The sequence below is a fragment of the Castor canadensis genome, chromosome 7 (assembly GCF_047511655.1).
Source record: "Castor canadensis chromosome 7, mCasCan1.hap1v2, whole genome shotgun sequence".
NCBI lineage: Eukaryota > Metazoa > Chordata > Mammalia > Rodentia > Castoridae > Castor > Castor canadensis.
The window spans coordinates 149,674,068-149,696,043 of record NC_133392.1 but is presented as its reverse complement, the minus strand read 5'-3'; the positions used below and the strand labels follow the sequence as shown (position 1 = coordinate 149,696,043).

Sequence of the window (21,976 nt, the reverse complement as noted above, 5' to 3'; positions counted from 1 at the left end):
GTGACCTTGGGTAAGTCACTGCCCACCAGCTCTGAGTGCCTCAGGATGACCTGGTTACGCATGCAGACCTAAGGACATGACACGAGATGGGAGCATCACAGATTCCCGGTCTCACTGCTTTGTCTCCATGCAGATGACACAGCCCAGTCCTTAAATGAGACTATTTTGTCCGGTTCCAAATTTCTAGAAGCATAATTTTTGCCCTCTGAGAGCCAGTGTGTTTTCAGATGCTACCTCCTCCTGGCAATTTTAATGTAGCTATCCTATGACTGACCACATTTTGGGAAAATAACATTATTTATTCTATCAAGATTCAGCAAATAGAGCTCAGAGCAATAATTGCCACAGGGTGTGAGAAACAGATTTTATTTTTATTGATCAAAAATATTTTTTTATCAAAAACACATCAAACTAGAAAAGGCGTAAGCAGCAGGGGCAAATTGGATTTTAACTCCTTTAAAAAGCTGCTCCCTCCAGCAGCCCGTTTCCAGAGATGTCTGGCTCTGTAGTGAGGGGCTCAGCATCCCGGGGTGCACCAGGCTTCCCTGGGTAGAGGAGGCTCATTGGCAGCCATCACGAGGACACCACATTTGCATTTGGGGAGCCTCTGAGTGGATCAAACATCTGGATGCAGATGGGGGAATGCGATGAGTGTCTGCATGTTGGTTTACAGAGCGTCAGTCCTCCAGACCTCTTGTAACTGTTCAGCTGGCTAGCTGGGGCTTCCAGCGCTGGGCCAGGCGGCTGGCGTTGCATAAATACATCTCTAATGAGATTATTGTGCAAGATGATCCTACCAGACTCACCAACAATCACGTTGGCTTGAGGAGCAAACTGTCGTAGGCGTCTGCTGGTGCATGGCAAGTTATTGCCCAGATCTGTGTGCATAGAAGGGGGCAATTCATTCATTCGTTTGTCTGTCCATTCGTTCATTCACTCATTCATTCAGCAAATGTGGCTGAGCACTCACCATAGGCTAGATCCTCTTCTGAACATCGGAGACAAAGCAATGAACAAAACAGAAACAAAACAAAACAAAACCCTTGTCCTCCTTGAGTGGATGCATGGCTCTTCCAGAAAATTTAAGCTAGAGCTTGCATGGAGATGGCTTGGATCGGGTGTTGTCCTGATTTCAGCCTTTTAAAGGCCACCCTCTTGATACTGTGACAGCTCCTTCCCCTTGCAAATACCAGTGACCCACTTGATTGCTGGGCATAAAAGAAAAGGAGAGGGGACTTAGGTAAGAGCCCTGGAGGAGAGAAGGGGTGACAAGAGGGGAGTCCAGAGTCCAGGGCAGGCTGGAGGCAGACAGGCCTCTGGTCAGGACTGCAAGCCTGCTGGGCTGGGTGGGGTCTGTCAAGAATTATACAATGCAAGCCAGGTGCCTGTGGCTCACACCTGTAATCCTAGCTACTCAAGGGGCAGAGATCAGGAGGATCACGGTTCGAAGCCAGCCGGGGCAAATAGTTCATGAGACCCTGTCTTGAAAAACTCAACATAAATAAGGGCTGGTGGAGTGGCTCAAGTAGTAGAGTACCTGCTTAGGAAGCATGAAGCCCTGAGTTGAAACCCTAGTGCTGCCAAAAAAAAAAAATTCATAAAATGCAGCCATAGCTACTAGAGCATGTGGTAGGAGCAAACCAAGAGAAGGAAGTTCACCCTTCAAGCCGCCCCCTGGCTGTGCCTACCTGGGGCTGAGCATCTTCAGCCCAGCCCCCAGCGGGAGAAAGATCCAGGACTTTTTCCATCCTGGTAGTAGGTGAGAAGACTCTGTCTTTTCCTGGGCTCTTGGTCCCTTTCCACAGAGCAGGTGGCTTTGTACTGAATCACTGATTGTACTGATCAGTGGTTCTCAGAGTGCATTGCCCCCCACCCCAGCAGCAGAGGCAGCCTGGGAAGTTGTTGGAAACAAACCTTTTAATTTGTTTGTAGTACTGGGAGTTGAACTCAGAACATCACACTTGCTAGGCAGGCACTCTACCACTTGAACAATGCAACTTCTAAAGCTCCATCTGCTGAGTCAGAAACTCCCAGAGCTGGGGAAGCCATGTATGTTTCAACACGCCCAGCAGGTGACTTGAATGCCCCCAAGCTTGAGAGCTGTGGGTGTAGGAGATGCTGGAGAGCGGCTGGCTGTGTTCACAGTGCGGTCATTGACTTTGCTGCCCTGCTTGTTCACCTGCTTTGAATGAGATCTTGCTGCTTGGCACCTGCCCAGGGCTCCACACCTTTCTGTATGCTTCCCAAGAGTCGTGGTCCCATACGTAAGGTGACTGAGGATTCTGTGAAGCTACATAGTGCACGGTGAGTTCCTGGCGCATAGCAGACCCTCAATAATCTGCAACCCCCTTCCACCCATGGCTGTGTTACAGACAGATGCCAACCATGAAAAGCAGCTGAGTTTCACCAGACACATGCCCGGCACCTTTGGAAGACAATCCCCACAAACTTGGAGAGAACAGAGTGCAGCAATTTGTAATTAGCTACAAAAAAAAGACCCTTTTTTACAGGAAGAGATCGAGGCCCAGGGAGGTATAGGTGCAGGTGACAGTGTGCCACAGCCATCTCCTTTTTGACCACATGGTGCCTCCTTCCACCTTTGTTCTGCCTTTCAGGGTCTTTGCTGAGACTTGCAGCCAGGCAGCTCCAAGTGAGTCTGTAGCTGCCTTTTGCAAATAATTTTGAAGCTGGGTCTCTAGACCATCTCTCAGTGAGCTGAGAACCTGCCTGTTCACCTGTTTAGCACCAGTGTCTGGAGTGGGTAGATGAATGAATATGTTGAAGACATGGCCCCAAGTTCAAGTCTTTCCTTCACTTCCTCTCATGGTAGTTACCCAGGGGCAGGCACCTAGGCAGGGGCAGACCCTGCTCTGGGCAGGTGACAGCTCTCCCATGTCTTTCCCAGCTGCCCACCAGCAGGACCTGGCTCCAAGCCGGTGTCTGCTCAAGACCAAGTATTCCAGGGCAGGGGCGTCCTCGTGACATAACACGTAACTGTAATTAAGAAATAAGCCGCCCTGTCCATCTTCACAGCAATCATTTGGCTAAGTAACTACCATGGTCCAGTGCCTCAAAAATCACCATTAGAGTACGCTCCTTAAGGCCATAAAATTTCTCGTTTTCTGCCTTTCATCAGCCTCCCCTGCCATCTTCGCCTTGCTTTATTTATACATTCGTCCTCAAACAATGGCAATAAACTCTTTCCCAGAGTGTTGCAAATCAGAAATTTGTCCACGTTTTTCCACCACCTTCCACTGTGGACCTGCTCTGCCTGGGAACGGCCCAGCCAGGCCAGCTGGAGAGGGCTGGGCTTCCTAGATTGATGGGGCCACGACAGGATGGGGCTGCTGGGGAGAGAGTGGGAGGGAGGGGACAGTACAGGGGAATGTGCCATGAAAGGCCTCTGCTGCCCAGCCAGATGCAAGGAGCCTAGGACTGCCTGGGGGAGGGGAAGAAAGAAGAGAGGAGAGAAAGAGAAAGGAGGGAGGAGCCTTCCCTACTCATTCTTCCTAATGGAGGGACAAATCAAGTCTTCCCCCCCTCCCCCCAGGAATCAGATGATCTCAGGGTGTCCTGTAGCCCACACTGCACTCCAATTTTGAATCCTAGTTCTAGTGCCTCACAACCTCCACAATCAGTCCTTTCTGGAGCAACAGGTATTTACTGAAAGTCAGTGCTACCGTGTGCCAGGCACTGTCCTGCACCCTGGAGTGCAGTAACAAACAAATCCATGCAGGGCACCTTCTCAGGTTGATCTTAGAGATCCAGGAGGACCCCTTTTGGGGGGGGATGGAGAAAAGGGCTCCAGGAGGGTTTAGAGCTGCAAGTTGGAGAAAAAGTCAGGGACAGACCTCAGGGTTCCCATCTGGGTCCTGCTCGTCTTTCCATCCAGGCCACAGGCTCCTTGGGGACCCTCGTCTGAGTAAGACTGCAGTCCTTTTACCTTGCCAGGGTATGGTTTAGGGGCATTTCTGCAGTGACTTTGTGTAGTTTTAAAATCACATTGTAGTTTTTAATTGACACACAGTAATTGCGCATGTTTGAGGAGTACCATGTGACATCTCAGTACAGGTCCAGGACATGCAATGACTAGATCGGGTAATTCACCTGTCCATCACCTCACACATGTATCATTTCTTATGTTGGGAATATCTGAAATCCTCTGTACCCGCTATTTTGAAATACTCAACTATTTGTTGTCAGCCATAGTTACTCACTGTGCTCTGGTACATCAGGAGGTACTCCTCCTGTTCGCTACTGGCACCCCTGTACCACAGGCCACTTCTCTCCAACCTCCATCCAGCAAATAGTTGGCTATTTGCTGTTGAATCTACAGCTCCCATATGTGGCCATAGGTGCAGAATGACCCAAGTTCATGTCTTTGACGTTGGTGTGTCCAGAGGGTGAAATCACTTCCAGCAGGTGGATGTCCCAGGTGAAACTCTCAGTGGAAGGAAGGAAGGACGATAAAGAAGGAAGGGAGGACCAGAAGGGAAGAAGGACTGAAAGGAAGGAAGGAAGGACAGACAAGAGGGAAGGAAGGAAGGACTGGAAGAAAGGAAGGAAGGACCAGAAGGAAGGGAGGAAGGAAAGAAGGGAGGGAGGAATGAAGGCAAGGAAGGAGGGAGGAAGGAAGGACCAGCAGCCGTTTGCCCCAGCTATGATGCAGCCATCCTGCCGCATTCGCTCCTCCTCGCACTCTGGAATAAGTATGGCACAGTCACCTTGAAGTCTTTCCTTCTCTCTGAGAATGGCAGGAAGCTGAGACTCCTGGTTCCGGGTGGGGGATATTCCTACTTTGGCATTTGTCCATGTAGGTCTGTGAGGCACCCAGTAGGGGCTGAGTTAACACCTGCCAGGCCTGGGCTTCTCAGTGTACTTCCACAGGCAGCAGAAGTTGGGCCCAGGGTTTCCCTGGAGTCCAGGGGAAGCTGGTAGTGGGGACAGCTGGGAAGGGCAGCTAGAACGGAAGAATGGATAGAAGTGGGCAGCAAGTCCTGCAGGAGAAGCTGCGACAGGGAGGCTGGAGTCAGCCTATGTCTGTGATGACTAAAGTCCCTGGTTTCTTTATTTAGCTGATGGCTGCAGTAGGGACTGTTGTTAAGAACATTACAGAATGACAGGATCCACAGAACTGTTCCCAGTCATCCCACCTGGTGTGGGGCGATAATAGAAGAAACACCCTGGTGCTCCAGGAATCCCAGGCAGAAAGCAGTGTCTACTCTGGGGGTCCCAAGTTTGACAGGAAGACCCAGATTCACACTTAAAAAGTTCAAATAAACCTCTGAAAGCTTGGTTATGAAGTGTTTGGGCAAACCAAACACATCCATGAGCCACAGGGCTTCAGCAGGTCTCTGGTACAGCAGTCATGGAGAGCTCCAGGGAGGAGGCAGGCTTCAAGTCCAGGCTTGGAGGATGGGGGAGTTAAGCAGCAGGAAGTGACGTGAGAGCATCATCTGGGCCACAAGCCAGAACCAGAGCCCATTGGGTCCATGCAGGGAGGACCTGAAGTGTCCTTAATGGTTAAGGGGGACACTGTGCCAGCTACCTGGGCTTACCTGTCACTCTGTCACTGAGCTACATGAGCCCATTGAGCCTCAGTTTCTGCACCTGTAAAGTGGGGTACATAGCAATGGTAACCTCTTACGCTGTAGTGAGATCACTCGACTGGCTCCAGGCAGGGCAAAGGGTAAGGCCAGGCCATCTGACTTCAGCCATGCTCTCTGTGGCCTTCAGGCTCCGCCTGTAGGAGGCTGCTGTGACCGCAGTCGAGTCTGCAGGGCACAGCACCCTCAGGCTTCCTCATGGCTGAGTGGAGAGGCCGGATGAGACATCCAGGGTGGGCAAGGGCCCAGGATCCTAAAGCCAGTGTCCATGTCATTTCCTCAGCTGGCTCTCCAGGCATCTTCAGCCTCTGCCCCCAGAGCTGAGCACTGAGTGTGGGGACAGGGAGAGGGAGGCTGCGGGCAGACCTGACTCCCCAGCATATGATCCTTTCTCAGTGCATGTGGGGTGTGTGCAGGGGTCCTGGCTGGCTTTTCTGTGCCAGGTGGGGCAACCTCATCTGAAGAGGGCACCCCAGCTTTGACTTCCTAAGCGTCTGTCCCCCTCCTTAGCCCCCGCCCAGTGCCTGCACATTTGGGCTGTGACTGCATCACTTACCTGTGACCCCACCCCACCACGCTCTGTAGATGTCTCTTACATTCTGGAAGGTTCCCCTGTGGAAGGGATGAGATGTGGAGTCTGTGGGCTTGGCTGGATCTGTGCAAAGCCTCCACCATAGGAGAATAGGAAGGGAGAACAAAGAAGGGTCCATTCATTTGCTCATCCATTTATTCACACACTGCTCTGTGTTTTGTGCCAGGCACAGGCACTTGCCTCTGGAGGACACAGAGATAAATTAAGTTCTCACTGTCCAGAGCCACCAATGATAACAGTAGCCACCATTGGACATTTACCGTGTACAGAACCCTTGTCTTGCAGAAATTCCCTCCATCTGCAGGTAAGACAACTCCGTGAGGTTATTCTGAGAAAATATTATTTTCCTAACTTAAAAGATGAGGAAACAGGCCCCGAGGGATGAAGTCACTTTCCTAAATTCTCCTGGGGCCAGCTACCACTTTGTGTTCCTTCAGGGTCCCATCCTTGCCCACCCTAGCACCCTGGGAGGAGACACATCCATCCCAGGGGATGGATGAGGAAATGGAAGTTCCAAGAGTTCAAATGATGTTCTCCAGGTCACACAGTGGGTCAGAACCTGAGCGGAAGGTGCCAGCTCCCATCTGCCAGGCTTCTGTTCTGCATGGGAGGAGAGACTGGGTCTGGGGGTGGCAGCTGGCTGGGCAGGTCACTCACAGGTCTAGGAACTCAGCTTCCACTCACAGTTCTCCACTCTTCCCCTCCTCCCTTCTCGCTCCTATCACTGCCCCATTTTAGAAATGACACAGTCAGAATCTGTGACTGGTGGGAGGCTGATGTGTCTGAGCCTGCAGGTCCTGTGCTTGCCATCTCTCCTCCAGGGCTAGCCATGGCTGCCCTGGCTATCCCCTCTCAGACAGGACCAGGGAGATGGACAGGACCTTTAGGGGCCAGGGTAGTGGGCTCTGCTCTACCTGCATTGCTCACTGCTCTCTCTGTTTGCTGAGTGACTTAGGCGAGCAAGTGATTGAAATAACCCAAGGAAGGAGTGAAGGAAAATTGATGATTATTTTCAAGTTGGTATAAAAGGAGATTTTTGAGCTGATCTTCTTTCAGAGTGGGCTTGCTCCTGTCTCCAAGGTGCCTGATTAAAATATCTCACCTTCAGACCCAATTTACAGCTGTTGCCACATTCCCAAACTCCACGTTAGCCAAACAGGACATCAACAGGTTGAAGGGACTGAGCTTCTGGAAGAACCCCAGGACATCTCCAGCTTTGCCTTAAGTCATATGAACCTTAGTTTTGAATTTGTCTTCTCTGAATAAATGCCCTGGACACCCTGTCTCTTCTCTCCCATCTGTGACTTGTGCTTTGTTCATAGCTCAGTGCAAAAGAGAGAGCTGTGAATCCATCATAAGAAGATACAGCTCTGAATTCTAGCCACACAACTACACAATACCATTTCAAGCAGCACTACTTCCTTCTTCCTAGATCAGCCCTTTCCTGCCAGGAATGTATACACAGCACCCTCTAGTGCCTGGGGACAATGCTGTTAGCATATGGCCATGGTCAGGAAGCACTCTACATGGGTCCCACATTTTGTGTTACAAATTATCTACCCAGGGCTCAGAATTTTAAAATGCAGTCTGATGGAGTTGGGTGGGGGCTGCCTGGAGAAGGAAGGGGTTTGTTGAGTTTAGATGTGAACAAGGTGAGAGTTCCAACTCCAGCTTTCCTAAAGATGTTCCCTCCCACCTCTTCTTGGGTTGGGAGGGTGAAATACCATAGGGTCAGACGAAATGTACCTGGGCTCCCATCTGGCCAGTGCTCCCCATCTCTGAGGAGGCCTTTTGGGAAGCAAGGGCTTTGCCAGCCTGGGGACTGGTTATGGGTCCCTCAGGATCTTCAGGTGCAACATGAAGGGTCTCACCCTTTGCCAGCCAGAACCTCCTTGCTTCTTGAGAAGAAGCAAGAGGCGCCCCCTGCTGGAGGCGCATTGGTTCACCCTGCCCTCCCAGGTACGTAGGTGGGCAAAGTGAACTGGTAGGAAGCACCTGAATAAGGTAGAGCTGCAGCTGCAGAAACCCTGGAGTCGAGTCTGAGCTCTGCCACCTTCTGGATGGTGGCCCTGGGCACGTCCCTGGGACTCTGCACTTCAGTTTCAGACTCTGCAATGTAGCCTTGGTCCAGGGGCTGGAGATGATGGACTCCCCAGATGCCCTTGACTGCAAGCCATCCCAGGGCCTGTGTGGAGAGGACAGGGGCTTTGGGGCCCCAGAAAGCTGCAGGGCCTGGGAGTTGATGAAGATCCCATGTGCCATCTGTTAAGGATGGGTCTCCAGGGGCGGGGTAGACCCTCCTCCTAGTCCTTGCTCACTCCCTCACTCACTCCCTTGTCTCCCTGGCTCCCACCTTGCTGCTGGGGCTTCTGACTGAAGCAAGGGACCTGGCTGGGTCCCTGTCACAGGACAGAGGAGTGTGTTGTGCATGTGTGTGTGCGCACGCGCACACGTGTGCAGTCCAGTACAGCCAGAAATGAGAACTGAGCTACCTGGTCAGCACCTCGCCTCCTCTCTACTCCCAGAGCAGAACAGGGCTGAGCCCATTTTACCTTTGAACCCCCAGGCACCTGGTGCAGAGCACAAGCCCAGAATATATCTGAAACGAATCAGGTGTGGACAGTGCTGTTCTGTGTCAGCAATGCAAACACAGGGGTGGGCACTTCACATCCAGGAAAGGAAGGCGGGCTTCTGGGAAGACTTCCATGTCCCCAGCTCTGTTTTATGTGCTTGGAGATTTGAACCTATATCATCATTCATTCGTGCATGCGGCAGGTATTCGAGTGCGCTCTAGGTGCTGAGCGGCGGAGACTCAGCAGTGAACAAGGAGCCAGATGAACTCACAGTCCACAGGGCTTGCAGAGGTGGTGGTAGGGATACTGAGGACAGAAAAATAAGTGTTCAGCGTGCCTGATGGCGGTATGTGCTATGAAAAGGTGGGGTCCCTAGGGTGATCCCATCTTACACAGGTGGATTCCACAGAAGCCAGGCACACCAGTCAGGAGCCTGTGCCCCTCGGTGGTCTCCAACCTTGAAGCTGGCCACGGGGAGGGTGCTCCAACGGAAAGACCTGTAGCTGTAAGCTGGAGTCCAGGGAGAGGAGGAGAGGACAGACTCAGGCAGGGCCTGGGCTGGGGGTGTAGGCTGAGTTGTGAATCTCAGGCTCTGGTGCTGAGCTTGGTGTGTGTGAGGTGTGAAGGAAGAGGGAAGGGTTGTAACAAGCACAGCTGGGTGGCAGTGCCCAGCACCGAGATGGACACTCAAGAGGAGTGCAGGCAGAAGAGGTGGGTGTCCCCCGGGGGGATTAACTTGGAGCAGAGGCCTGCCTCTTTGTGGATCTCCCTCATCCTGCCTTTGCATGGGTCTGGCTCCCGCAGACATGACCCAGACCCATCGCTGGTTACAGCTGAGCAGTTCGCAAAGAGGGCGCCTGCCATGGCTGGGCTGGCGGCCCCCAGCTGAGCTGTAAATGACTTTTCCATTTTCCGAGGCCTGCGCCTAGGCCTGTTTGGTATTCAGGGACACCCAGCCCACACTCGCCAGCTCTTGGCTCTGCCCGAATTACTTGATTAAAACGCATATCAACTATTATGTGATTCGTTTCTCTGCCGCAGCTCCACGCCAGGGCCTATGTTAAACTGTAATAAAGCCTGGGTTGGGAGATAGCAGGAGGTGGGGGGGGGGTGCAGGGGCAGGGCAAGGAGGTTGTCTATGATAGGGGACAAAGAGGAAGACCCCAAATTCACACCTACTGCTGGCTTCCAGGGGCTTGGGGAGGTGAGGCATTTGAAGGTGGGCAGTGCCCTCCTGCCTCTGTGAGGTGGAGAGAGTCAGAAATTTCTACCATCTTATTTCAAGACTTTTCCTCCAGCAAAAGAGAAGGGAGGCAAAGGTTGGGGATGGAGGAGAAGCCTCCTTGGTTTTTGGGATCTGACATGGGATTTTCCATTATCCAGAGAACTGGCCATAGCAAAGTTGTCTCAAACCAATTGGGCACCAGGTGCTCATGCCTATAATCCTAGCTGTTTGGGAGGCTGAGATTGAGACTATTGAGGTTCAAGACCAGCCTGGGAAAATAGACCCCATCTCCAAAATAACCAGAGCAAAAGGGGCTGGTGGTGTGGTTCAAGTGGTAGAGCGCCTGTTTGCAAATGTGAAACCCTGAGTTCAAACCCTAGTCCCATCAAAAAAAAAAAATCGCCTTAAACCAGGGTGAAGGTCCTGGGTCCTTGCTTTTCTCCATGACCTCACTGCCCTGGGACTCCACGTAACCTCTGTAAAATGGGTCTAATGATGCCTGCTTGACATTTTTACTCGCCAAGGTAATTGGAGAGACTGTTGCAAACTGTAGAGTGCTGGGCTTAGTGCAGGGTGATGACTATTGTAGGATGTGAGAGTTCAAAAGTTTCCTTGGGATTATTCTGTCAGGCTGTGATCATTGAGGAAGCCTATACTGAGCACCTGCTGTATGCTGAGTACTGCCCTGGCTGTGCTCAGAGATCTCCCTGCCCTCAAGGCCAAAAGACCCACACCAGGCACATTCAGCATTTCCTGATGCATGAGCTCTGTGCACCCGAGGATGGTGCTGAGAGCCACCTGGATGGGCCAAGGATGCTGAGTGAACAGGGCTCTGCCATGCATAGGAAGCTTATGATCAAAGCTGCCAAGGTGGGAGGCAGCTGGCTCCTTGCTTAACAAAGTCTTGAGTTGAACAGGGACCATGTGTACAGAATGACCAAGTGAGTTTGCACGTGGTCCTGTTGATGGTCGCCAGGCCTGCTGGTGTCCAGGGTGGCGGCTGTAGAGTTGGGCCCCAAAGGAGGCAGAAGCTGGGGGTACGATGAGAGCCAACCTCTGCAACCTTCCTCTGACCACCGTCAACTGGGCCTGGGCTACACTGTACCTGGAGCAGAACCTGCCCTGCCCTCTCTGAGGGCAGTGACTCTGTCATCCTCCTGTCCCTCGTTCTGTCCTCAGACTGCTCTGTGGCTTCTGCAAGTCACACAGCTGTCTGGATGTTTGCTGCCTGTGTAGCTCTACTGCTCCTCTGATCGCAGTGCTTCCCCCACTGGACTGGGAAGTCCCCAGGACAGGAGAGATGCCTCCTTCCTCAGACTGGGAGCTTCCTAAAACAGATGCTGTCCCCCCACCCCCAACACACACACAAGACTGGGGAGCCCCAAGGGAGGGGCTGTGCTTTGTACTTGCTCAGCATGGGCCTCTCATCCCCCAGAGCAGAGACAGGATCCAGAGAGAGACTGTCCCTTCATCTTCAGACCAACCCCTGCCCCTTGGGAGTGGTGTGTCTCAGGTTGTTGGAGGGCAGAAGGACAGGAGCCAGGGCTGCCTGGGAAGCTGTGCCTCGCATCCTTTACAAATGTAAAAGCTGTGCCTTTACAAATGCATTCCCATGTCCCTTGACCCTACTGTCCCCACTACCCATTCAGGCTCCCAGGCTTCATCCAGACCCATTCCCTGTCAGGAGGACCCAGCCCCAGCCACAGGGCCTTCTTGTGGCCAATCCTACACAACCACATGGACTAACTTAACTCTGAGGCTAAAGGGCTCCTAGGGGCAGGAGGCGGAAGGGCACCCCAAGAGAGTGGGAGTACCAGAAACAGCATTAGGACTGCCATAGGGATCTCTGTGTCCCTTCTCTGGAAGCTTCAGCCCTGTTCCCCCTCACCCCTTAAGTCATTATCATCACCCTTATCAACAATAACAATCTTCATGCGTGTGGTGTCAAATTACCCCCAGACTCTTTGTCTCCCTCCACTCCCAAAGCCACGAGAGGAGCACGCAAGCAAATATTTTTAATCCTCGTTTCTCCAGATAAGAAAACTAAAGCCCAGAGAGAGGAAGTGACTTGTCCAAGGCCACATAGAAAAGAGAGCCCAGGGCTGGGTGCTAGTGGCTCACACCTGTAATCCTAGCTACTCAGGAGGCAGAGATAAAGGAGGGTTGGGGTTCGAAGCCAACCTGGGTAAATAGTTCATGACTATGAACTATCTCTAAAAAGCCCATCACCAAAAAGTGCTTGTGGAGTGGCTCAAGGTGTAGGCCCCAAGTTCAAACCCCAGTACTGCAAAAAAAAAAAAAAAAGAGAGAGAGAGCCCAGGACCTAGTTCTCAGGTTCCCCCCAGAGCAGGACTAGACCAGAGCTGTCAAACTGTCTTCCAGTCAGATCCTTCCTTAACTCCTCTCCATGAAGAAAGCAGGGGCTTATACACTGTGTGCCCTCCTTTAAGTGTCTGAGCCTCTCTGAGCCTTGTTTTCCTTATTTGTAAATAAGCCAGTAGTCCCAGCTTCACAGACCTGTCATGAGGCTATAGAGAAGGTTCTCTGGGTTGGCCAGGGATTACTGGAAAATTTTTCAAGTGGCTGAAGTCACAAACAGACTTTAGTACTGTTCTCTTAGGTCTCTCGGATCTCTGTGGGAAGCAGGGCAGACTTGCTGTCTTCCTTAGCATCCTGAGTGTTGTTATGGCAACACCTCCATCCAAGAGGATGCTTCCAGATCATTTCCAACAACAGAAACCTGAGGGCTCTGCTTCTCCTTCTTCAGTCTGGCCTTCTGTCTGACGTCTCTCTAGATCCACAGAGGTCCCCAGATCCCAACTGAGTAAGAGGTGGGAGGGACAGAGAGCCAGGAAGGAACCTAATTTAGTGCCAAATGAGTGTCAGTGGGAGATAAGTATCCTGTCCTGTAAATAAAAGAGCCCATAAAGACAAATAGCATGAAAACCAGCACTGGTGCTAAGACCTGCCTAGAGACTGTTGCCCACTGGGAGCTCTGAGCGCCAGGCCTGTCCTCTCTGTCAAGAAGGGAGAAAGGCCATGTTGAAGAACATCCAGAAGCCGGGCACCAGTGGCTCACGCCTGTAATCCTAGCTACTCAGGAGGCAGAAATCAGGAGGATCATGGTTCAAAGCCAGCCCAGACAAAATAGTTCACAAGAACCTATCTCGAAAAAAAACCCATCACAAAAAAGGGCAGGAGGAGTGAGTGGCTCAGGGTGTAGGCCCTGAGTTCAAACCCCAGTACCACAAAAGAAAAGAAAAGAACATCCAGAACTGTGCTGTCCATTGTGGTAACTACCCACTATGTATGGTCCTGCAAATTTGAGTTAAAATTAAGTAAACTGAAAATCTCAGTTTCTAAGTTCTTGATACCACACACGGTCAACAGGACCCTATTGGGCCACGTGAATGGAGGTCATCTCCATCATCCACGAGGCTCTGTCTGGCAGTTCTAGAGCTAAACTGAGACTCCATTAACGGAAGTGTTCCTCCAGGGAGGCTGAGCCTCTCCATCAGACTAGGGGCTCCTCCCCCTAACCTCAGAGCTCTGAGTATAGTCTCTACCCATGGATTTTTACTCCCTATAACCCTGGCCCCAACCCACTCAGTTCCTGTCTGAGCTCAAGGGTACAGTCCCTGCCTTCTTGCCCACACCCACTTCCTCCTCCTCAGGCCTCTGAGGGCTTGCTGTCCTCAGCCCCATCAGAAATCAGAAGACAGGTTCTGCAGCGAGATTTTTTAGGAACGGGATCTTGGAATTTGTTGCATTTGGCTCTGAGCCCCAGATGTACTGGGGAGGGGGTCCCAGATACCAGCTGTGCCTACCCTGCTCTGCTGTCATTGATGGGAAGGGGACTGGGAAAGGGAAGGGGAAAACTTGTATCTGACCCTTGTGGACGATGGGCGAGGAACAAGGGAGGTCTCCCTTGTCATCAGTACGCTGGATGGGGGTGCTCGGCACTACAGTTGGGGACCACAGTCTGGCAGTGGTCACTAAAATGCAGGAATGACTTCCCAGAGGACCAGATAAAAGGACAGAGGGAAGGGAAGTGGGGCAGGGATGACCTTCTAGGTGAATGACCCCCACACTTACCTGGCTCCCGATGGTAGATGCGGCTCACTGATGAAACGACCACTGTGCTCTTAGACAGCCCTGGCATTTGAGCGTGCTCTTTCCTCTGCTAGGTACACCTTTCTCCCATCTCCATGGGTCAGTTTTGTTTTCACTGTTTTCAGAGTAAGGATGGAGGTTGTTCCTTGTGGGAGGGGCCTAGACCTCCATGGTCCCAACACCTAAGGCCAAGAGGAAGACTTTGTTGGTGGATGGGTTAAGGGAAGGGGAGCAGCGTCTGAATGCTGGTATGGATGTCTGCTTAAAGACTTGGGCCACTTCAACCTACCTTTCGGTGATTCAGTTTTTCCCGTCTGTAGGGTGAGCATGTACACAGTCTCTGAGGCTCTCCCAGCTTGTCTCAGATGAGGGACTGAGTACTCTGAGTACAGGGGTCAGGTCCCACCTTGTCTACCACTTACTTGACCTCTTCAGGCACAAGTGCTCAGTAAATGGTCTGGACAATGAATGAATGACCAAAAAAACCCTAGAAGTGCTTCCAGGAATTCCAAAGATGGAGAAGAAAAGGGAGAGACAAATGAAGGCAAAGAGAAGAGAGGAAGCAGGAGGAGAGGAAGGGAGCCAGTCCCTGGCTGGCAGTCTTCACTTTCCCTCCCTCTCCTTTCTGCTCCCTGTCTGCTTAGTGCCTGTGCTGCAGGACTTCAGAGCCCTGTTAGAATTCCCCTACTGGATTGTGCCCTGTTGGGGAAGAGATGGGCAAGAGCTACAGCTGAAATGCTTGATCAGCCCTCTCTGAAGCCTCTCAGCCTGCAGCTGAGGCAGGAGCAGATTTCTGGCCTGACTGCCCCTTCCAGAGGTAGGAAGCAGCTCCTCCGGTGTCTTGGGCTTTCTGCACAGGAAGCAAGAGGCCTTCACCCAACCCCAGGCTCTAGGATAGAAATCAGGGGTGGGGAGATGAAGTGGGGGAATGGCCTCAACCAAGGTCACCCAGGTGAGGCTACCTCCTCCAGCCTAGGAGGTCACTTAGAGATCTGAGAACATTCCAGGAAGGGCCTGTCTGTGCAAGTCATATGATCAAAACCCTTCAGGTTGCAAATGAGGAAATGAAGCCCAAGGAGGGACGGAGGCTTTCCTAGGGTCCTGAGCATTTGTGATCAGAGTTATCCCTGGCTCAGTGGTAGAGTGCTTGTCTAGCATGTGTGTGTTTGGGGGGGTCTTGGGTTCCATCCCCAGTACCAAGAGCAGAGTCAGTCCTGGAGTCCAGCTTCCTGGATACCAGCTCTGGTACGCACACATGGCCCTCCCTCCCTTCCTCCCTCCCTTCCTCCCTCCCTCCCTCCCTCCCTTCCTCCCTCCCTTCCTCCCTCCCTCCCTCCCTCCCTTCCTCCCTCCCTTCCTCCCTCCCTCCCTTCCTCCCTCCCTCCCTCCCTTTTCCTCCCTCCCTCCCTCCCTCCCTTCCTCCCTTTTCCTCCCTCCCTTCCTCCCTCCCTTCCTCCCTTCCTTCCTTCCTTCCTCCCTTCCTCCCTTCCTCCCTTTTCCTCCCTCCCTCCCTTCCTTCCTTCCTTCCTCCCTTTTCCTCCCTCCCTCCCTCCCTTCCTTCTCTCCTTCCTTCTTCTTCCTCACTCCCTCCCTCCTTCCTTCCTTCCTTCTTCTCTTTCTGTTTGCAATAGTTCCACAAAATGCATTGCATTCTTCATTTAATGATCACCATTTAAAAATACTTAAATACAAGCAAATACACAGAGGAAAGCCTGGTGTTGGCGTTTGTAAATGCCCTAAGCTGTCGGCTCCATGTTCATTGTGTGCTTTCCCCAAACATGGAATTGCCATTTACACACTGACTTGTACCTTGGCTTTTTCTTAAAGTCAGGTTTCTTGAGGACTAATTAATACACATGATCCCCTTTTTGGAGAATGTGAATTTTGACAAATATGTTTTGCTTTGAAACCATCCCCAGTCTTACATCATTGGTATCCTTCCATGTCAGCAGAAGTAATCTAACTGCCCAACTACAAGGGGATTGCTTTTCTTTAAAAAAAAAAAAAAAGATGGAATGATTTTTACCAATGGTTTAACCAGTCCCCTAGGGCTGGGGATGGAGGTTGCTTCCCATCCTTCATTCTGATAAACATTGCTGTGCTGAGCATCCTTCTTCTTTGTGCTTGGGAGGAACCTGGTCCTCAGTGCAGTGTTCGAAGGTGGGCACAAGTGTGACTCTGTGTTATCCTACCAAACCGCACATCCCCTATTTCACTGAGCCTCAGCCCTCTTTTTCTCTCTTGCATGGCTGCAGGGAACCGACTGGACGAGGGCTCAGACGTGGAATCAGAGCCTGACCTCCCGCTGAAGCGCAAGCAGCGTCGCAGTCGGACCACGTTCACAGCTGAGCAGCTGGAGGAGCTGGAAAAGGCCTTCGAGAGGACCCACTACCCCGACATCTACACACGCGAGGAGTTGGCGCAGAGGACCAAGCTGACTGAGGCACGCGTCCAGGTGAGGAGACGCCTGGGGTGTTGGCTGGTATTCCAGAGAATAGGACTGAGCAGGTGGGGTGGGCAAGGTCCTAAGTTTACTGTTCATCCCATATGCAACAGGTGGGAAGGAGAAGATGAGATGGCCAAGAACCCACTGGGGTTCCAGGCTTGCTTGGGGAGAGGAAAGGGCCAATGGTCCCACCTCCCTGGGCTGAGCCCTCACAATCTGAGAGGCACAGTTGTTCTGCAGCTCAGAACACGTGGCAGACACATCTCAGGGCCTGCTGGAAAGGGGAGGCAGGGACAGCAGGACAGGTCATGATGCATGGCTCTCTTGAGAGCCTGTTCCTGGGCTGTCTTCTCCACAGACTGGGGAGGTAGGACTGTAAAGGGGCTACCCAAACTGCCTACCAGGGGCATTTCCACCGAAGGGGAGCTGACCTCCCTCAGCACCAACTTGCCATTAGCTACAGTGCTCGGGTGTCTCTCACCTGCTGGAAACTCTGACTTCCTCCTTGGATCAGTACAGACACTACCCCACCCCCAAGCCACAGGTGCAGAAACTGGGGCTCAGAGAAGCGACCTGCCTGGGGCACAGGGCTGGGCCTGGCTGAGCTGAAGTCCCTTCCATGCAGAAAGGAAGAAGCTGACTCAGAACCTGGAATTTGAAAGCAATAGGGAAAGTCCTAGAAGCAAACTGGTCTTAAGCCTTCCAGGAACCAGTGTGCCCTCCCACCCCCACTCTCAGACTGGGGGGCCCTTGGTTGCCTTTGAGGGAGACCCAAGGGGCAGGGAAGGAGGGCAGCAGCAGCAGCCAGCTCATGTCATTCCCGCCTCTCCTCTCCTTGCAAGGGTGACACCCGAGCCAACCCAGCCTACCCCTCCCCCCATCCCTGCAGCTGTTGTCCTGGGCACATTCTTCCCAGCTTTCTCATTCTCTCCCTGGCGGCCTGCTGCTTCCCACCACCTTGAAGCCTGGCCGCTCCTTGTAAAATTTCCTGGCTGTCAGGCCAGAGATTTTATTGGCCCAGGGGACCTGGGAACAGGTGTCACTCAAGGTCCAAGGAGGGAGGGGGTCTGGGAATGGAGGAGGCCAAGCCTAGATAAACCTACAGAGAGAGGCTTAGACCAACTCCTGTTCTGACTGACTCCTGTCATCCACACGGCTCCCCCAGGCACACACTGGGCCTCTGTCCTTGGACTGAGACACCCCACCCCGGGTAGAGCAGGGGCTCCTCCACTCCATCGCCTGAGAGCTTTCTTAGCAGAGGAGAGAGCCTAAATGTACACAGGTGAACATTATGTCCGAGGGGCGTAGAGAATCTATTAAGAGAATGTGGCCTGTTCCTGCCCTCTGACTCCTTCCTACCCTGCTCCCCACAGGATCAGAGCCTCCCCAAAGCCTGCTGGGTGTTACACAGTGCCGGCAATGCCCTACACAGCTAGCAGAAAGCCGGAACCCCGGGAAGGGCAGGACATAGGGTGTCTGGTAGGAGAACTATGGCTCCTTTGGAGCCAGCTGGTGGCCTGGCCCCAACCTTACTTACATCTTCCTTGAAAATGATCAGGACTAAGTGAATATTCAACTCCTTGTCCTGCTCATAGTGTTGGATGTTGAGAGTCAGATGAGAACGAATGATTGGGGTTGGGGGTGTAGCTCAGTGGCAGAGTACCTGCTCAATGGTACAAGGGCCTAGGTTCAATCCTCAGCACTGTATGCACACAGAATGTAATAATAAAACCTAGCCACTGGTTTCAAAGAGCTCAACCCTGACCAGGGATTCTGGGTGAGGTGTCAGGACTCTCACTGCCCCGTTGGAACTTCCATTTCCTGTCTGGAAATGGGCAGTTGCCCAGAGTGGGAAAGACCTTTCCATCTCAGCAGAATAACAGTTAAAGATGGCTTATGCTTTTCTAGCCCCTTGCCTGTGTTAACTCACCTGAGGTCCACCACTGCTTCAGAGGCCTCTTTTTCTCTGTTATTAGCAGACACCCACAGAGATAATGGGTTGTCCCTATCTGAGCTAGGAGTTAGAGGCAAGCTTTGAACCCAGGCTCTTGACCATCATGCTACACTCTGTGAGCAGGGAAGGGCTTGGAGGCGTGGAGGCACCCTTGGGGAACAGAACCAGGAAGGAAGAAGACGTGAGAGAGTTGGTAGCAGGGGCAGGTCTTCTCCTCCAGGCAGCCTTTCTGTGTTCTGAAGGGCGAGGTTGGAAGCTTCTCCTCTGGCCTCCTTATGGTGCCTTGCGTGTTGCCTATCTGAGCTCACTGCACTGAAAAGCAGCCATTCCTTGGTTTGTCTGTACTGTGCCAGGCAGAGGCCACAGGACCAGGGCTGGGCCTTGTACATGTCTCCTCTCCAAAGCATCTTGCTCTGCACAAAGCAAAGTCCCTGTGAAGATACGGGATGAGAAGGAGGGAAGTAAAGAAGGAAGGAGGCGTGGGAAAAGAAAAGGGAGGTCAGAGAAGGGAAGGGAAGGGGGAAGATGCTTTCATCTTTGTTTAGCACCCTGAGGAAAAGGTGAGCCATACAGAAGGAACAGGGGCTCTACATCACAAACTAGAGCAGCGAACCCAGCCGTAACCATTCTCCCGCCAGCTCCAAGACTTTTGCTGTGTTCCCCGTATGAGCTATAGTATTGAATGAAATCAACATAGCATCTATCACTCCCATAAAGGGAAGCAATTGCTAAAAAATATATATATATATATCACATAGAAATTAAAAACTCATATATCATATAGAAAGAAAAAGCAAAGCATGGCTAAATTCTTGCAGGGCAGTGTCACCTGCAAAGTGTCCCCCCTCCCTTGCCCCCAGTGTTCCACAGGGACATTAGTGAGTATTAGCACCAAATGAGGCCTGCCCTTCCGCAAGCCCAGAAGCCTGGAGGAGATGGGGTAGAGCACGTCTCATTGCTGGGCCAGGTTTGGGTTATATAATATCCTTGTTGCTCACCACCTGACATGTGAGCTCTCACCTGGAGCAGAGGTCCCAGGTCCACCCTTTGGGAAGCACAACTCTGCCAGGAGTCTGGGAGCCTAAAGCCGATGCCCATGTCTGTCAGGGTGCAGAGCGGCTCAGCCTGGTGGGTGGGTCCCTCCCAGCCCAGGATGCCACCAGGGATGCCCTGGGGAGGTGGGGAGAAGCTGGTGCTTTGATTTTATTTGGGAGCCAGTTGGTTTCACTCCTAATTTGGCTGCTTTATTCAACCAGCTTGGAAAGCTGATCTGCTCCCCGCCACCAAGGACCACAAAAGATCAACACTGGGGGCTCACAAGCACCCTTCACCCAGCTGTGACTGTCCTCCCAAGTGCAGCAGACGTAGCCCTGAGGTTTTGGGGTCTTAGGTGACCTGTGCTGGGGAAGGTTGGAATCTTTGCCCCATCGGGAGGGACTCCAGTGGAGCCTTGCGGCCCCAGCTTCAGCAAAGACACATAAAAGTTTCCCAGCCTTCCTGTTCCTTCATTCACTCATTCATTCACTCATCACTCCTTCCTTCATTCACTCATTCATTCACTCATCACTCATTCCTTCATTGCAGGGCAGTGTCACCTGCAAAGTGTCCCCCCTCCCTTGCCCCCAGTGTTCCACAGGGACATTAGTGAGTATTAGCACCAAATGAGGCCTGCCTCATGATCCCATGGGTCCCAGAGCATGAGAGGAGCCAGGAAGCAGATGAATGGAGTGCCGGCTCACGTGGGGGAAGCACCACGCAAGAGGTCTCCTGGGAGAAGGCAGGGAGCCCACCTGCACCATCTCAGATGCAACACTGAGGACCTCGGACTAGGAAGGGTCTTTCTGTTCAGGAGAGAAGGAATGTCATGTGCGAAGCCCAGAGGTGGAAGAGACGCCCCCTCAGTGCAGCCCGTTCCACACCCTCATTCTCCTCCAGCAGGTCCCAGGAAACTTGCACACCTGGATGAGCAGGCCCTAGAAAGACAGACTGACTTACTTTGAACCTCAGATCCACCACAGCTAGCTCTATAGCCTTGGGCAAGCCATTTGACCTCTGGATTTCCCCTTCTGTAGAGTGGGGATAGGGGAACATGTCTCAGGGGTGCCTGTGCATGCAGACATGAGAACACAAGCACAGAGCTTGGAGGAAGGAGAGACTTAAGGATGCTGTATTATTTTTCCTAATGTTTAATAATTCCCGCGTGTTTCCTCTTTCCATGGGGCTCAGGCTGTGTAAGCAAGGCAGGTCAAAGTACTAAACTGAAAAGCTGGTCCGGGAGGCCAGTTTCATTCAGGAGGTTCCAGATGTGAGACCTCCTGGGGGAGGGCTTCCTGGAGGAGGTGGGGAGAAAGTGGGTGGTAGCAAGGATGGTCAGGCAGGGTACTGGCAACCCTGGGGCTGGAGCTGTTGCAGTAGGAGGAGCACTGGATTTAGAGTCAAACAGATTTATGTGGGCCTTGACTCCTTGCCCTGTGGCCAAGTTGTCCACCTTCTCTGGGTCTCAGTTTCCCCATCTGTAAAATGGAGGTAGTGATGAGAACCCCTCCTGGGTGAAGGTGGGGACCGAGAGGATCGTGCATAGGAAATCACTCTGCAGACTGTCCTGGGCTGCACAAGGATGGGATCTCCTTCCATGGAGGAGGATTCTGACTGGCTGGGAGGTTGATGGCGAGGGCGCTGATTCTAGCTGTGTTTCAGCTCTTGGCCAGAAGCCAGGCCTAGGCCAGGGCTCTCCATTCTCCATTCTTCATCCCCCCAGGTATGGTTCAGTAACCGCCGTGCCCGTTGGCGTAAGCAAGCAGGAGCCAACCAGCTGGCTGCATTCAACCACCTTCTACCAGGAGGCTTTCCTCCCACTGGCATGCCCCCGCTGCCCCCGTACCAGCTGCCGGATTCCACCTACCCCACCACCACCATCTCCCAGGGTGAGTGTCCAGTCTGTCCCCCCGCTCCCACTCATCCCTTCCTTTCTTATGATTGTTTGCCCACTTTCCTGTGGGCAGACGGTTAAGATAAAGATACTGTCCTGTGCTCCTGACCTTGAAAGAGGCCACAGAGCACCCAGGTGGGGCAGGCACCTTCTGTGTACCAATTTAGAACCAAATTTTTCAAACTATAGAGAACACAGGACCTCCTAGGGGTCTTACTGCAATGGCAGGGTGGGGTGGGGCCAGGGGTGCTGCATTTCTGACAGTCTCCCTGGTGACAGCCAAACTGTTGGCCACACCGAACATCAAGGATCCAGTCATCCAAAGTCCAAGACTTTGGGACTAAGTATAGCTGTAGTCTTTGATTTTTGGAAAGTGTGTGTGTTGGGAGAATATTGGGATACTTTTTTTTTTTTTTTAAGATTTTATTGGCCTCCAAACTATGCCAAATAAGAATTTACAAAGGGTCTTAAATTATTTTCTGGGACCCCATTTTCTTCCACCTCTCTCAAAAAAAGGCATCTTTAGAGGTGGAGTAAA

The 21,976-nt window shown here is 52.3% G+C and overlaps 1 protein-coding gene across 2 annotated transcripts in view; it reads left to right on the top strand.

Annotated features, from left to right (window-relative positions):
* Pax7 (paired box 7) overlaps positions 1-21,976 on the top strand; it is a 93,583-nt gene that overhangs the window by 35,084 nt on the left and 36,523 nt on the right. For both annotated transcript variants that reach the window (XM_020163467.2, XM_074077980.1), the window contains exons 5-6: positions 16,365-16,564; positions 21,268-21,433. In XM_020163467.2, coding sequence (XP_020019056.1) covers positions 16,365-16,564; positions 21,268-21,433 — 366 coding nt within the window. The remainder of the gene's footprint in view (positions 1-16,364; positions 16,565-21,267; positions 21,434-21,976) is intronic.